Genomic DNA, 18,186 nt, shown 5'->3' on the forward strand with positions numbered 1-18,186 from the left:
TCAATAACTTTTAAACTTTTTTATCAAAAAATAATCATCACTTCCTTAAAATCATCAACAATTATTATTTTTTTCCATACTCCTCAAAATCATCCTCAATTATTATTATTTTTCTCTCTCTCAATATTTTCAAAAACTCCAATCTTAACGCGGCCTAACTTTACCTATAAAATTCCTTATACTTTTAGAAAGAAGAAAACTTTTGGAGAGAAGAAAGATTAACTCCAGGTTGGGTGATTTATTTTTTCTTTTCTTTTTTTAAATTAAAAATACTAATCTTTTTTGTTTTTTTAACAAAATTTCTTTCAGATTTTACAATGACATTCTTAGAATATACAGATCAAGTGAGGAATGCTCTTATTTTAAATCAGATACATTATTATTTTTCTTACGATAACATGGTGAAAGATACATATCTAAGGAAAAAAATGGATAGAGAAGGATGGGTTTATATCAATGTAATAGCAAATTTTAACAAGATCAAGGCTTTGACAGACGATGTGTATGTTGTATTGGATGCTCTCAAATTTTCACCGTTGGTAGAAGTAAAAGAATTTATTTACGAAGATCAAAGTTTTTATAAAATACGAAGAAGCCGTGATTGGGCTAGGTGGCCTATACTTCCATTGAAATAACTTTTTCAAATCATAGTAATCGTAGATCAAATTCCGAACAATCAATGATATTTAATTGGAAGTGTATATCTATTAACTTAAGTATGAGTTTAACCTTTGGTGAAATCTAAGTGATGAAGTTGATTTGAACAAAAGGATTAGTTTCTATTTTTATCTATTATCTTTTTTATAATGGGTAAAATCCCTATAAGTAGAATTGTGTTTGATGAGAACTTTGAGTTTTCTTTTAGTTGTATTATTATGAATAATATTTTTTTCAATTAGATTGAGTTCTGATTTGTTTTTATTTCTTCTTTTTATTCTAATGATTTATTTCAAATGATATCACTTTAATAATAACAAATAATTCTACTTATTTTAAATTACTAAAGACATGTATTCCATGGAACTTGATTTTACATTAAAAATAATTTACTTTACAAGTAAATAATATTCATCCCAATATACAAACTAAGTTATTATTTAATCTTAAACATAAAATATAAAATTTAGAATTGCGAACTTAAAATAATTGTTTTTCATAACATTTTATAATTTTACTTATAAAAAAATCATAAATTAAAATGAGATTATAATAATTTAATAAAATAAAATATAAAACTGTAAAATTATAGTTTTATCATTTAAATATAGATCATCCTATATATATTCAGGAAATTCGACAATTGATTATCACTTCTTGCCCTACCTATACCCTTCTGAATAATTAAGACGCATAGAAAGCTTAATTTTTATATTTTTATATTTAATAGTATTAACAATTATATATTATATTATTAATTTTATTTTTTTCATTTTTTTCTCCTTAAATATTCAATATATATATATAATATATATATATATATATATATTTTTCTCTTTTCAAATTTTTATTTCCATATTATAATATATTAACCAATTATATCTCATTTTATATTATTAAATTTTAAAAAAATATTATTAATATTTTAAGACTCAAAATTTAAATTTTTATTGGGCTTAAAATTTTTGAAAGACTAACTCTGGCTCCCTAGACTTTAATAAAAAGTGGGAAAATATTTTTTCTATTGTAGTATAATGTTTATAATTTATTTATTTTTAGTCCACCAAGCAAAACAGATAATAAAGAAATACAAATTATAGTGAAAAAGTTGATATCTAAATTTTTTGAACAAAATAAGGTTTTCAACTGTGGTTAAATAATTCGATGAAGTCTGATTTTTTTCTTTATTTTATAAATTAATATTGTAATTTATAACTTAATTTTTTAAATTAAATATTAAATTTATTAAATAAATTTTATTAATTAGACATGTCTATATTTATAATAAATAGTGAAAAATAAATATAATTAAAGACTTAAGTTAAAAAAAAGACAAACTCAATAATTATTTTCAAAACTCTTATTTGGCTCATATTCATGTTATGTTACTATGTATAGATTATTTAATATTATAATATATCTAATATTTTTTAAAAATATATAAACTATAATATATATTATTAAATATTATAATATATTTAATATTTACAAAAAAAATAAATATAAATATATAATTAAATTATTTCTAGTTTTCGACTAAATCATATTAAAATAGTTTAACAAAAAAAACGTAACAGTTTAATCAATAAAAAATCAGTTAATTAGAAAAACTATAATTGATTAATTACCTGTGTTGGTTTGGTGATTAGTTTGTTTTTCTTACAGCCTAGTTACTAGTCGTTAATATACTGTTGAATTATGTACAATTGTAAAATTTAATATTATACTACTCAAAAATTCATTGTATATGCTCACAAATTATGTTTTATATTTAATAAATAAATCATAGTTAGTTTGGTTGTTTATATAAATGTGTTAGGTGATCCCTATCCCTTCAAATTTCTTAGCATGGTGAACCATGAATTAAATTATATCTACCTATTTAACAAATTAGTGTATAACAAGTTTTTAAATGGATTACTAAATTTCCCAATTTAATTAGTAAATAATAATAAACCAATTGATCAATTAACTGTATTTTATATTGTAAATAGTAGTATTAAATCGGTAGAGACAAACTGTTTTTGATTTTTTGGAGCTTGATGATTCATTGTTGCTTATTAATATCATTTATATCATAGTTAATATAAAATATTATTTTAAAAACTGAAAATTTCTTTTGATCCGTAGTACAATACAATGAACTAAACTTTCAATAAAAAAAAAAAGTAAAGTATGGGTTGGTTCTTCTTCTTCTTCACTTCACCTAGGTTCGACTGCAACATCAGACCATGTGAGTGACACCATGGAAGTTGAAATTGACTGTTTCATGTCTTCAAACGTCGGATGCCATGATCCACTCCCCGATCCTTCTCCTTCTCCTTCTTTCCCACCACGACCACCTGATGATCTAAACATGAATCCTGTTTCTGCTTTTGATTTCGATTTCGATTTCCCTCCAAGCAAATACATGTCCATCTCCTCACTCTCATCTCCATCTTCTTTCCCCCCTCCTCCTCCTCCTCCTTCCAAAACCTTAACCACTTGCCTCATTGTCGGCCTTTCCCCTTCATCTGGATGCGCACACATCAACCCTAAACCCATAACCTTAACCGCTTCCTCCATTTTCACCGCATCATCCTCTCTAACCCTAATCCGCTCATCAATTGCCTTCCAAACCTCTCCCCTTTCCATTAACTCCCAAACCCAATTCACCAAACTCACATTCCCATCCTCTATCGGCCTTCTACCGCTTAATACTTCCAAAATCAACACCCCAAACCCAAACACGTCTGTCTGTGTCGACGCCCGACCTGATCTAATCACTTCCGGAGCTAAATAACCAATCGTCCCCACCACACGAGTCGTGTTCGCCACCTGTCCGTGAGCGTGCATCCTGGCTAACCCAAAATCACCTAATCTTCCATTCATTTCCTTATCAAGCAAAACATTGCTTGATTTAATGTCTCTGTGAAGAACTTTAGATTCCCATCCTTCGTGCAAATACAATACACCAGAAGCTACATCTTTTAATATCCTTACTCTGTCTTCATAACCCAGAAATCTTTCTCCATTTTCAAATATTTTCTTGTCCAAGCTTCCGTTTTCCATGTAATCATACACCAGGATTAGGCTTCCTTTCTCTTTTTTACACCATCCTCTTAATCCAACTAGATTCCTGTGTTTTAACCTACCAAGACTCGTTATCTCCGCCAAGAATTCTCTCATCCCTTCGTTGTATTCGTCTGATGAGATTCGTTTCACGGCAACCTCCACGCCTCCCCTGAGAACTCCCTTGTAAACCTTTCCGTTTCCACCCGTTCCGATTACGAGATTCTCTGAAAACCCTTTTGTGGCTGAATATATTTCTTGATATGGAATCCTATGAGGCCAATACTCCAGTTCCCATTCTTCCATCTCGGCTTTCTCTCTAGCTTTCCTTCTATTGCGGTTTATAAGAAACAGAGTAAGCGAGGAAGCCAGTACGAGGAAGAAGAACAGGCCGACAGTCATACCTGCGATGAATCCTTTCGATTTGTATATGGGATCTTTGGGAAGCACGAAAGACGGCAGCCCAGTTGTGATTAACTCTTCGTGAATAGAGAAATTCGAATTGCTGAAGCTCCAAGCTAAAATATGGTGGCTTTCGACAAGCCGACCAGTGGCTGCGGTAAAACCCACATACATTTCATCCTCGAGAACGTTTGATAAATTTAAATCTGTACTTATCAATGGTTTACTTGGCCTTCTTTGTCCTGCAACAGCCATAGTTACATTTATCTCTGAATCCCTAAAATCGATCCAAACTTGATAGTTTTTCCCATTATTAAGCTGTAAATTGTTAAATGACTTTTCTGGATCTCCATTTCCACCGTCTTTAAAGTAGCCAGCAGCATGGGATGTGATTGAAGTCAACGAATTGACATCAATCCCTACATGATTGTCATCAATATCATCAAACTCCGGGTTCTTAAAAACGTCAAATTCAACCCCAAAAATGTGATTATTAGGATTCCCGTTGACTGTTCGATTTAAAAAACCCAAATTCTGGGCAGGATTCGCCATGATGATCCCCGTAAAAGGGACGAACAGGAAAACCAGGCCATGCCCTGGAAGAACACCTTTGAGTGGACCCATAGCGAAGATGAATGAAGTTGAAAATGGAAGAACAACAGACGAGTTGATCCCTTGTTTGCTTCGAATCTTCAATGGGTAAAGGGCCCGACCCATCGAGATAGCGGTATGATTTGTTAAAGTGAGGATGTTTGATTTAGTGATGGCGTCGCCGTAAACAGAGATGCCGGAGGAATTAAAGCCGTTGAAAACAAAATCTACGGCGAGGATAGGTCGGAGATAGACTAGAGATAGAGAGAGAAGAAGAAGTAGAAAAGGTGGTTTCCGGCGATCCTCCATTGATTATCGTGTTTGGTTTGTTATCGTTGTAGGATGATGATTTATGTCATCTTTTAGTTTAAGGAAGAAAGATAAAGTAGCTTCTAGAATTTGTATACTATAGTAAAATAGTCTCTAAACTTTTTATAAATTAATAAATAACTCTTAAAAATGGTTTAAAATTATATCATTGTGATTCAGTTTGGATAGTTTTAAGATTTACTTAGCGCTGTATAAAGTATTAGGTCTGTTTTAATTATCTATTTTAAATTCGAGGACCAGTTGATATATGACCAAATCTATCTTGTCGGCTTTTGGATATGAATGGTCAACTTTTTCACTGATTCCATATTTGCCCTTCTCCGAAGAAAATATATATTTTCAAAATTGAAATATAAAAGTATTTTGTATTTGAAAATGTATATTATATATACATTTTAAAACACCGTCAAATATATTTATTTAGATCGGTGGGCCTATATTAACATGGGAATGCTGGCCAGCTGTGATAATTGCGAAATGTGGGGCAAGGGTATTACCGTAAAATTGGTTTCAATAAGTCAAAAGCTTGGGAAAGATTGTGTACGGAAATTTCCCAGCCGACCCTCTGTTTTCTCGAATGTCTCAATTTTTTATTTTTACTTTTTGAATACTATTGTATATATGTTTCTTGGAGAATAATCCATGTAATTATTTGAAAATTATGAAACATTATTGTTTTTTACACGTTTTTTTAATAACTTAATATAAAAAAAATAATAAAGACTTTAGTTGAGTTATAGATAGAAAAAACTAATGTCTAAAAGGTTGGAGTTTGAATTAGGAAAATTTAAAAAGAAGTTACTTAATAAATAAAAGGTTAATAATAAGATGTTACAAAAATTCGTTAAAACCTTGATTAACTTAAGATTTCATTAGAGCGTGGTTGTTTTTGTTGTTCTATATGAGCCTATTTTAAAAAATTTATATTATCAATTTATTAGAAAGTTGTATAAGTAAAATTTTAAACTTTTTTTTCTTTAAATGTTATCATTTTTTATATCAATATATAAATTATTGTGTGATATTTTAGTTTATATAAAAATGATTTTTTAATCATGTTTCAAATTATAGTAAATATATATTTTTAATTAGTTTAGGTATAAAAGTTTTAATTCTTGATATTGAGGAAATGAGTTGTATCACACAGTTACGAGTAAAACAGTATTATTTATTTTAAATTTTTGATCAAATGTAATATTTTTTAAAATCATATCCCGATTATAAAATCCAAAAACAAATATGCTGTATTCAAATGTGTTCAATCAACTATATTATGTCCAAATTGAAACTAGTTATGCAATCACAAAACATAGTTATTTAAGTTGAACCAAAAGTTTACAAATTTTGTAGATATGTAATATACTCTTAATATTTTGTTTTGGGTCATATAATCATTCAAGCACTACAATAGAATGTGGTTTGATCTTTTAAATTCATTTTTTTTACTTTGGATTTGGGTTTAACACTTAATCCCAGGGACGGATAAAAAATTAGTGTTGGGATATGATTTAAATAAAATAAATAAAAAATTATGAATGAAATGAATGAACATGAATTTTGACATTTTGTTTTAAATTAAAGAAACAAATGATGACTTAAATTAAAAATAATTAAAAAAATTATGGAATTATGTCATATCCCAATTATAAAAAATAAAACAAAACTCATCCAAAATTTATAAGGTTAAATTACAATAAGATAGTCATAAGCTTAACAAAAAAAAATTAAAATAACATAAAAGATTACAAACATATGTGATAAGAAAAAAAAAACAATAAACAAACTTACATACATGTAAACTACTTTTTCTTTGTGCAATGACTCAAGAAACTGATAAACCAGAAATAAATTTTCAAATTAAAACTAATCAACCATTTTTTTATGATGATTAAATTATCTAACAATTACATGATTTACCTAGTGACTGGTCAATATTTATTTTCTCATTAAATTTTCAAGCTAGTTTGTTATAGTAATTATTAAATTCACAATAAGACAATTATTTATAAATAAATAAATAAAGGAGGTTATTTTTCTTCCAGAAAGGCAAGGATAACTTTCAAAATAATTTTTTTGAGAGAAATAAATATTGGCTTTAAAATTTAGATATTCAACTTTTCACGCAACGAGAATGGTATACTTTTAAGCTTTGACCTTTTTAGTTTTTTATAAGAAAATGTGGAAAGTGTAAGGTTTGTTTAGATTGGGGTTATTTAATTTGGTTTGATTTGGTTATGAATTATTTTTTATATTACTGGTTGAATTTTAAAAAATATTAATATTTAATAAAAGAAAAACTTTATTGATGAAGAGACATATGAAATGATATTATTGACATTTAATAATAGAAAATAAATAAACTAACTAAGATATTTTTTAAAACATAATGAGTAATATCGAACTACCATATTTTGCTTAGAAAGCGGTCTCTCAAACATAGCTATGCTACATTACTATACATTATTTTATTTAATGAATTTTAAATTATTATAAGTTGCATTTTTTTAAAATCTAACTAAACAATTTAAATTTATTTATTTTTTCTTAAAAAAATTATTTCATTAAAGAAAGTTCGTTTATGGAAACGATAAAATTGAAAAAGACAAAAAGCGAAGATAAAATACAAAATAAAAAAGAGAAAAATAGTATAACACAAACAAGACCCTAAGTAAGAAACCAAATCCAATTGTGGTTATTCAAATATGCTACTTTGATTTTTTATTATAAAATGTTATTTTATTTAAGAAAATGTTTAAATTTGTTTTTCTAATATATTTTTTTTAATGTATACACTAAGATATAAATAATATTATTCAAATTTATCGATAAATCATGAGTGCCCAAAGTCAAACTTTAAGAGATAAGTGAAAATATAATAAGTTATTTAAATAATTATATACTTCTCTTCAACTCTTTAATTTTTTTTTTTTTTTTTGACTTTTTTTTTAAATTAAAATGAAAAGAAAAAGGTTAGCCAATTATTTAAACATTTTTTTAAAGTAAATAACACCAACTACCAACTACCAACTACCACAGTACTATTTTAGTTTTCATCTTGTTTGACATTCTTTTAAATAAATCATCATTCAACACAATCCCAAAATTATCATTCAAACTTTTATAAAAACCAGATACAAAATTATTGTTATTTTATCTTAATATTTGTAATCTTAATATATTTATTAAGATGAGTTGTGATAACGATGGAAACATTTTTTTTTACAAAAAAAAATATTAAATAAGTTGTGTATCTCATTCTGATGAAATGTTAAAGGGAAAGTCGAATAGTAAGAGCGCCAAGGGCCACTTTTCACATAAATACCAAATAAAAAAAATAAATGACATTAATAATTAAAATATATATTAACATAATATTTAACCAATTAAATTAAAATATTTTTATTAATTATAATATAAAATTATTATATTTATTTAATATAATATAAAATATATCTAGTGAAACAAAAATAAATATATTTATTTCATTCAAAATTCTAAACCTTAAGGGCTACCGTTAAAAATAATGTATTGAGAGAGAACACCGAATGCTAAATTTCATTCATTTGCATAATTTAAAACAAATCAGGAAATTTGGGAGCAACCTATGTACTTATTTGGGAAAGAGATTAAGGTAGGTTAGTATAAGTGAAATTATATTAAAATTCTAATTTTAGTTTCATAAAAATTGACTTCAATTTATATTAGAAAACTATAGACAATTTCTATATTTGAAAAAAAAACAAATAAAAATATTTTAATATTTATTAATATTTTATTAGAAAACTATAGACAATTTTTATATTTAATTTTTTTATTACAATATTGATTTAACACAATTAGTTGAAGTGTTAATAGATATTTTTAAGTTTTAATTTTTTTCATTAAAATAAAATTTTAACATGTTAACTTTATACATTAAAAAAAGATTGCTTCTATATTTTAATTTTCTAAATTTAAAAACAAAATATAATTCAAATTTTAAAAATTTAAATTAAAAAATATATATTAGTTTAAAAGGTTAATTTACTAAATTAAACAAAATAAATTATTGATTGTAAATTTTAATAGTGTTTTGAATATAAAATAATAAATTTGTTTAAAAAATTATAAAAAAACGATCTTCGCTTTCTTTCACATAACTTCTAATAAATTTCGGATTCTTTTATATATATATATATATATATATATATATATATATATATATATATATATATATATATATTAGTTTCATTAATAAATTCTGAAGTTTAGAATTAGTTCAATCACATTAAAGTATCTCGGCTACATTGTCTGCGTCAAATTCAGTTGCAAAAATATCTGGAATCATATCGAGAAAATGGGAAATATGTTGGCACTTTGGAAGAGAAAACTTCTCTTTAAAGATGTAGGTTGATCCTCATTAAGAATTCCTTCGCCACAATTCCAACATTCACTATGTCACTCTTCCATATCCTTGCGTCGTTGGTCAATAGAATGAACACAATCATTAGAAATTTCCTATTGGGTAACTCTAATTCATCTAAAATCACTAATTCGGTGAGATGGGACACACTGAAGCTTGACGTTGTTGACGATAGAGGTGCAAACGAACCGAGCTGTCTCATGAGCTTTTCGAGCCGGCTCTTTATATATTTGATTCGAGTTCGAATCTATCGAATTCGAGCCGAATTCGAATATGTTCGATAATATTTCGACCCGAACTCGAACCTAAATTATTTTGTTCGATTATTCACGAGCCGCTCGCGAACTTTCATTTAATATTTATATATTTTTTATTTTTATTTTTTTCGAATCGAACTCGAATTTGAATATGTTCACATATTTCGAATCGAACTTGAATTAATATGTTCACATATTTCGAATCGAACTCGAATTTAAATTATTTCGAGCTATGATTCGAAGTTGTTCGAATCAAGGTTCAAACAATTCGAATCGAACTCGAGTTCGAACTTTATTTCGAATCGAGCTCGAGCCAAATTTTATTGAATTTTCGAACTTCGAATCGAATTCGAATACCATTCATAATTTTCGAGCTCGAACTCGAATATCATTTTTTTTTGTATTATTCGGTTCGATTCGGTTCGTTTGCACCTCTAGTTGACGACAGTCTCGGAATTGTCAGACTCTTATTGGGATCTTTATGAGATCTCAAGTAAAAAAGAAACTAAAGTGGTAAACTGTTTTCGTCTCACATCGAATTAATTTTTTTGGAGAATTTATTTAAATAGACAACTTTCCACCGAAAAGGAGGGGAGACAATATTTCATCATAGATGTTCTTACCAACGTTTTGATTGAATTAGAGACTAACGACAAACTTTCCTTGCCCAACTCTTCCGGTTTTAAAACTTAGCTACATTTATCACGCGTCTCTCTAAAAAAATTCACCACAGTTTCCTTGAAAAGAGATGTGGAAATCAAATTTTTCATCAAAAATCTCGTTTTTTGGTTGGGAAGTTATCAATGGAAGAGTCTCGACATCTAACAAATTGAAAAAGAAATGATTTCATCTCACTAGTAGATGCAACATTTGTTTGAAAAGTTAAGAATTCATTAATCATATTATTCTTCATTGTGACTTTGCCAAGAGCATGTGGGCTCTTATGCAGAACCTCCTTTAATTTCAATGGGATACACCAGTCGCTGACTTTTGAGTTAAATGGATTGAATTGTGTTCTAGAAACAAAATTGCGGACGACCGGAAACCAATTTCCCTCATCATGTGGTGAACAATATGAAAAAAAATTGAATAGTTTTCGAAGGTAAAAGTTATGGATACGAGCGTTTCAAATAATTTATGTTACATGCGTTCGCCTCAATCCGAAATTGAGAGGCTTATACGGGATGCAAAATTTTCGATCTTATTGGCATTTTAAAATTCTTATGTTGTTTTTTTATTTATTAATTTTTTTTTATAACGTTTGAACACATTTTACGTTCCTTGTTCCTTCTAATAAAGATTGATATTTTTCTAAAATTAACCTTTTTGACATATAACTAATTCACTAATAATAAAAATTCAATTTGGTAACTATTATATTATATTCATTAATGTTTTCAATAAATCTATAATTTTCCAACACTATATTCTATCAACATGTAAAAGTTATTGTTTTTATTAAATTTTACAAGTTCCAAAATTTCTTATTTATTTTTGTAATAAAATAGTTAAGTTTAAAATATTATATATATATATATATATATATAACAAAAAAATATTTTACAATAAAAAATTGTTGCTCTGTGGTTAATTTTTGTAAAAACTTATTGTAGATTGATCATTTTTTTTCAAAAATATTTAAATTTTATTTGATAATTGAATCATAAATTTCTCGTTGAAATTAGAAAAAAGTAATGCTAATTCTTCATAATTTTAAAAAAATATAAAATAATTCATAATTCGGGTTACATGACAAATTGTTGTAAAGCATCATTTTTTTAAAACAAAATTTGTAATGATATTCCCTAACCTATTATTATCTCTCTTAACAAATGAGAAAATAAAATTCTGTCTTCCACATGATAAAGTAGGACATTTGTGATAATCTTTCAAATTTGTCAAGGTTAAAGTTTTACAATTAGCTATCGAACAAGAACCTTTTTTCAAATATTTCTGGAACTATCTCATTAAGCTACAACAGCTGTGAATTATGATTACAACAAAAGAAAGAACAATCACAAGGGAATATTAAACTTGCCGACATATGACTTCTATCTAATAAAATGGGTTAGTCTTTTTTTTTATATAATAAATGTTTAATTATTTAAAAAGTTTAATCTATATTGATTTTGACAAAATAAAATTTGTAGTATTTTTTTTAAAGATAATAATAAAAATATTTTTTAACTAATTGCTGATTTACTGGTTAATATATTTTGACTATAAGCTAAAAACATAAATTAAAAACAAACAAACAGATAATTTAGGATAATTGAATATATTTAGAGGCGGCAGTACTCACTCTTTGCAGAAGAAGATTATTGTTGAATCTTTGTAGCCAGTCCTGTGAAGCCTCGTGTTGAATTCGTGGAAGATTCCACATCAATTCGTGGAACCCAGAAAAGCATAATATCCTAACCCTACGGATCATCATCATCTTCATCTTCTCCAATCGCCATCTCCATCGCCATCGGTATCATTCATACCTAGATTCAATCGCATACATACATACATACATACATACAAGCTCTCTCTTTCTTTAATACGTATTGTGGGTTTCATCGCGAATTGGATACTGCAGTTAGGGTTAAAGATTTGATTTTGACTTTCATCAGAGGAAAAAGAAAACCCCCATGTGTGTGTGTTGATTAATAAGAATTAATAATAGCCTCTGGTGGAAGCAGTTCTGAGCTATGGGTTTTTCACTTTTCTCTCTAATCTGCTTCCTCCATTCTGCGATCGCTACCACCACCGGCATCCTGATGATGTTCTACATGTCTGATATCTACTCCCTCACCCACGGCGCTGAAGTGGCCACGAAGCTAATCGGATCAACGGGTCGGGATCAGCTTCTGATTCGGACCTCGGATTCATTCTCCGGTCTTCTACTTTTCGCAATCGGCTTACTTGTTTTCATGGTGGGGTTCGTGAAGGACAAAGAATTCCATAGCTTCTTCGCAAAAGGGTGCATACTTCTCCATGCTTCAATGGCTGTTTGGAGATTCAATTTCGAGAGGAGGGTTGAGGATCTTGCTTGGGATTGGCTAAGGCTGTTAGTTGGTGATGTCTTACTTGCTCTGTCTTGGCTTTTCTTTCTTCTGCATTCATGGAAGGATAAATATGACTAGAGGATTGATTATCAGTTTCAAGCACCAAACAAAGCAAAGTGTAGAATTCAGATTCAGATTCAGATTATTTCAAACTGTAATAGTAATAGTAGTAGTATTGCCCAGAATCTCCTTCCACAAATACTTCACTTTAATTTTCTGCATTTTTCAATACTTTCTTCAATGAGATTGTGTAAGTATGAGTTATATGTTATGGGAGGGACAGCTGATAAATCAAAAAAACTCTTTAGAATTTTCTGCTAGCTGATATTAGGAAGGGAAGGAAGTTTGTTGATTAAACCAATTGGGAAACAGCATATTTTAAGGTCATTGATTATAGGTAATATTTAGGTTTTTATTGATTATTATTGCTCACTTAAGGAGAAGTTGAAGTACTCCTGTTCTTGTTTCATGTTTTTTTATACACTTTTTCCTTTTTCCTTCAATGGGTTTTCATATGAGCAGTATGATCTGCTTTTTTCCTTCAATAAAAATGAAATCTTGCTTGAGAATGAATCTTCAATTGTTATTGCAATTAAATGGTCTTTTGGTTTAGAATTTGTGTAGGAAGTTAAGAACAATTTTATGTACACTTATTTTTTAATTGAGGAAGTTAGGATGATCTCTATTTTAACTTATTTAGAGTGAACATAATACTTTTAGTCTCTTAAATTTTTTAGTTGAGTTTCTCTATTAGGTTATAATAATTTTCTCTATTAGGTTATAATAATGAATCTAATATATGTTAGAGGTAATTGTGGAGATAGATTACATGTATTTTTTTTTAAAAATATTTATATGTTTGTACCCAAATAATTTAAAATTGAACACTTTTTATTTATTTATTTTATCATTTTTAATATAGACGATTTTTTTTAATTATTATTATTTTTAACTACATAAAATTTTATTTTTTATTAAAAATATTTCAAGAACAAGTCAAAGAAAGGACCAGCCCATCAGGGTTGGTTATATGGGCCTCAGATGCAGCGGCCAATTAAGGGTTATATGGGCCTTAGAAGCACCCACCAGTTAACCTTCTTCCACTGCAGAGAGCGGGCCTAACGGTGTCCAATAATAATTAACGTAAAGTTAAAAAGTTTTAACAAAATTCAAAATCGTATGTCTAATTTATATATATATATATTGAATTGTAATTATAAATTCATTTTATTTTAAGTAAAATAATTTAGAATCATAAAATTAAATAGTTTATAAGGCCGTAAAATTTGAAAATTATAAATTTAAAATTTTAAGAATTTTTCAACTTAAGAGTTTATTAATATATTTTATAATTTTAAAAAAATAACTCATAGTATGGGGTGTGGCTAGTTTTTTATAATAAAAAAACTAATATAACTTTTTAAAAATATTTATATTATATACAAAAACAATAGTTAAGATAATTTGTAGCATTGAAATTTTTAAATCCCTAAATAGATGGTTGATGAGATGGAAGTACTAGGACCATTTAAAAGTAAAAAGTAATAGTGGTGGCGATTAATGATCATCATGGACCATTTAAAATTTAAATTAAAAAGGTTGGGTGGTGATAGGATAAATATCACCCCAATTGCTTTTATTAATATTATTAGCAAACATTATTATAAACATAATGGTACTTTTCCTCCTGAACTTGTAGAACAAACTAATCACTTGGACAGTCAACACAATAAAGATTAAACAATAAGATTAAGGTAAATCTACTATTGAATTTATTTTATTTTGAGTTTTAGAAAGGCTACCAATAATATCAAAGAACAAGATGGATGTCTTGTAGGGACTTTGTATTCAGCAAGTAATCCCCATCATTACCATTCCTACCATTGTGTTGCAATTTTGATGATACAATATTACTTTGACCCATGACAATATAACCCCTATGAGTAATATCATAACGGAAATGAAGTTGTTTGTGCATACGAAGTTGTGTCAAAATATATGAAAAAAGAATTTATTATTATTAGATATCTTTTAACGTTTTACCGAGAAGTAAATTGAAGATTGAATTGAGTAGTGGAGAAAGTTAGGAAATCTAGGCTAAAATAGTAGCTAAAAAAATCGTAGGAATGTTAACTACACTCAAAATGAATTAGAAGATTGTCAGACAAATTTTATGACATATAAACTCCCGAATTTTTTGATTTTTTGTTCTCATATATTGCACAACCATGTTAGTTTATTGTGATTGTATATGTGATGTTTTATTTTTATTTTGGTTAGTAGCTAAGTTTCATTTTTTGTTTGTTAATTTATTTTAATAACTTATCAAAATTATTTTTTATTTTTAAAATTAGATTTTACAATTTTTTTTTGTTATTTTATTTATTTAGTTAAAAAAAATCAATTAAATTGGTTTCATCTTCTAAAAATATTAATAATGTCCCAACATGAACTAGATTTGGGTTTAAAAAAAATTTAAATATTTTATTTGAATATTGATTTAGATAAAATAATGTTTTAAAATATACTTTAATTATATATATATATATATATATATATATATATATATATTAACCAATTTAATAATATTTATCCGTTGAAACTCATTTACACTCTGATCTAAATATTTCTAGTTCTTATCACACAAATAAAAAGATAGGTTGGTGAGATTTTGGGAGTTCATTCATTTTGAATTGTGGAGTATAATTGGTCCAATTTTCACTTCATATTATAAAATTATAAAATCTCAATATCCTCTTTTGGTCGATTCTCCACTAAGACCATTTTCTCAATTCTTCTTTGTCACTTTAAATGAGTGATTTTTTCAGATATTCTTTTTCTTCTCTATTGATACAAATCCCTTCAATTCAATTTACACTTGTATATATCTAACTTGTGATACAAATCATTCCCTATTTAAAGACAAACCAAATGCAACAATTAATCATTCACTTAAAGTTATGTCCAATTAACCCACTAACTATATCAATTAAAAGAATAACATAGGTAAGTTTGAAAAAACAAATGAGAAAAGAATAACATATAGTTAATTATTAAAAGTTTAATATTTTTCAAATAGGCCAAATGGTTTCAATGAGTTGTTCGCATATCCTTTAGTGGGACAAAATGGTGGGGTATAATATATAGTATTTTCCTAAAATAAAATAAAAAAATCTTGGGATATATATAGTAATTGGATAAAGCTCTAAGATTGTAAATCATAAAAAGCAAGGTTCCCATAATGGACAGCCTTTTTCACTGCCACGTGTTCCCATCTTATGCGTCTGAAGTTCTAAAGCTTCAAAATTGACCCCACCACTTGAGGAGTTTAATTTAAATATGATTTTTATTTAGATAATGGAGTTCATCATAATCATCACAATAATAATAGTTCCCTCCATTTTATGCTTCTTCTAATTGCATTCCCTTTTCAATCATTTTCCAAAACCACAATTATTAACCTTTTTCTTATCTTTTTTATTTTTAGAATACAAATTCACAATCTAAGTGTAAAACACAAAAATTCATATCAAAATATATAAGATTAAAATAAAAGAGATTCAGAAATAAATAATGTGCTAATCAATTTGATCATATAAATAAATAATAGTTATTCACCGCTAAAGAACAAAACTACACATTCTTTAAAACAAAAAATAGATTTGTTTGATTCCACCTACAAAAATAGCTTGAAAAAAGAAATAAAAGTAATTCTATTCTAGTCTAGAACGTTAAAGTACTGATTAATACAATAAGTATCGTGTTAGTTTCTAACATTAAAAAAAACTAAAAAAAATGAAATTAAGAAAGGGCAAGATCGGTGGAAAGTATAGTCGTTAGATGTTGAGAGCATATGGAGCATCAAAGTATGTAAATATAGTATTTCAATTTGAAGATGGCTAATATATATATATATATATATATATATATATATATATATATATATATATATATATATAATACACTAAAATTAATATTAATATATTATAGGATTTGATTTGAATGTATCCATTATAAGCTTCCCCATGTTCAAAAGCAACTACTTTTTACGAGATTATTTTAGTTTTAATTTGTTATTCCAACCTGTCATATTTAAACTATTATTTGCCAATTATTCAAATATAAATTAGTAGTTTATTTCATTCCTTTGTTAGTTATAAAAACTAAAATATATTAATTAAAAAATCGAAAAGTGTATTTAGAAGATATTTACAATCTAGAATGGTTATCTTCTAAATGTTAAAGTTTTAATAAATAAAATGAACAACTTTTTTTTTTCATCTTTAGTCTATATTTGTTTTCTCAATATTTATTTTATTAAAATTTGAAAGGATTTGCATCATTTATTGAACTCCCTAAAGATATGATCCTAGACATATCTCCCTAGATAAAGGGAATTCATTCACTTAATTGTATTGGAGAAAGTCACTTTCATTCTATTCATCACTAACTAATCTCTATTGGATGTTGGATAACTATCTTCTTTCTATTCTATCTATAACAAGTAACACCATAACTTTTACTCCCAAAATTGCTGTCTTCCATATTCAATTTCAAAAATTGCACATCTCAACTCTACCCTACATAATTAAATTGGTGTAAAGAAATTTGTAACATGGACCACATGGTAGTACAATTACTAATATTGTAATAGTAATAAATCAACATTAAACTCATCTTGAGATTTGTTCTACGAAGTTAGTTGAGTTTTTGGACAGTAAATCGTCATACTTTAAGACTTTTCGTGTTCAAAATGCTTAGTTTCGTTCATGGGCGCATTTAAGAAGAAAGAATGTAACAAATTAAAAATATCACAAGAAGTATAATTAGGGTAGGGTGTCAAACACTCAGTTTGTTTGGGAGTATTAGTCTTTAAACTTAATTGATAAAATAACAAGTAGTGGAATTTAATTAGAGTGGACAATATTAAAGGTATTACATTAGAACATACTTTATATAAATAATAATTTTATTTTAATGCAGTGCAATTTTTATTAGTTATAAACGTCCTTGAAATAATGTTTACAGCACAACAAATAAAGAAAGGCTCCTCAAACAGATGAAATTTACATAGGAACCTATCTAACCAGATTCCTAAACAAATATTTGGTTATTTTCAAACTATGATATAGATCAAGTAATTTTGATGAATAATTACATAATATTTCTTTTTTTATAAATTAAATTATATATTAAAATACAAAATACAAATAATTTATTTATTTGATAACATTTTTTTAAACTAATAGATACTAAAATACACCACTTACTTTTATCTAAACTAAATTATTTTGTAAAAATAGAAGTGAGATCAAACAAGCTTTCATTGGTGTAGGCACTTAGTGTTTGCAAAAAGAATTGTGCTGATGGAAATCATCAAGTGCAATTATATACAAGATTTGATGTTCTTTAAAAACAAAAACACAGTCCTTTAATTTTCCAAAAA

The 18,186-nt window shown here is 26.9% G+C and overlaps 2 protein-coding genes across 2 annotated transcripts; one reads left to right on the plus strand and one right to left on the minus strand.

Annotated features, from left to right (window-relative positions):
* Positions 1-2,858: 2,858 nt before the first annotated feature.
* Positions 2,859-5,030, minus strand: LOC124915316 (L-type lectin-domain containing receptor kinase VII.1-like). Its single transcript, XM_047456010.1, has one exon. It carries the CDS (start codon positions 5,008-5,010, stop codon positions 2,860-2,862), a length of 2,151 nt encoding a protein of 716 aa, XP_047311966.1. The 5' UTR covers positions 5,011-5,030; the 3' UTR covers position 2,859.
* A 6,974-nt stretch (positions 5,031-12,004) lies between these two features.
* Positions 12,005-13,050, plus strand: LOC124915365. Its single transcript, XM_047456069.1, has one exon. It carries the CDS (start codon positions 12,384-12,386, stop codon positions 12,816-12,818), a length of 435 nt encoding a protein of 144 aa, XP_047312025.1. The 5' UTR covers positions 12,005-12,383; the 3' UTR covers positions 12,819-13,050.
* The last annotated feature ends 5,136 nt before the right edge of the window (positions 13,051-18,186 follow it).

This window comes from Impatiens glandulifera, chromosome 9, assembly GCF_907164915.1.
Source record: "Impatiens glandulifera chromosome 9, dImpGla2.1, whole genome shotgun sequence".
Taxonomy (NCBI): Eukaryota; Viridiplantae; Streptophyta; class Magnoliopsida; order Ericales; family Balsaminaceae; genus Impatiens; species Impatiens glandulifera.

What these genes read in the sequence shown, in the direction of transcription:
- LOC124915365 (XM_047456069.1), top strand. Translation starts at nt 12,384, where the DNA reads ATGGGTTTTTCACTTTTCTCTCTAATCTGCTTCCTCCATTCTGCGATC.
- LOC124915316 (XM_047456010.1), bottom strand. Translation starts at nt 5,010, where the DNA reads ATGGAGGATCGCCGGAAACCACCTTTTCTACTTCTTCTTCTCTCTCTA.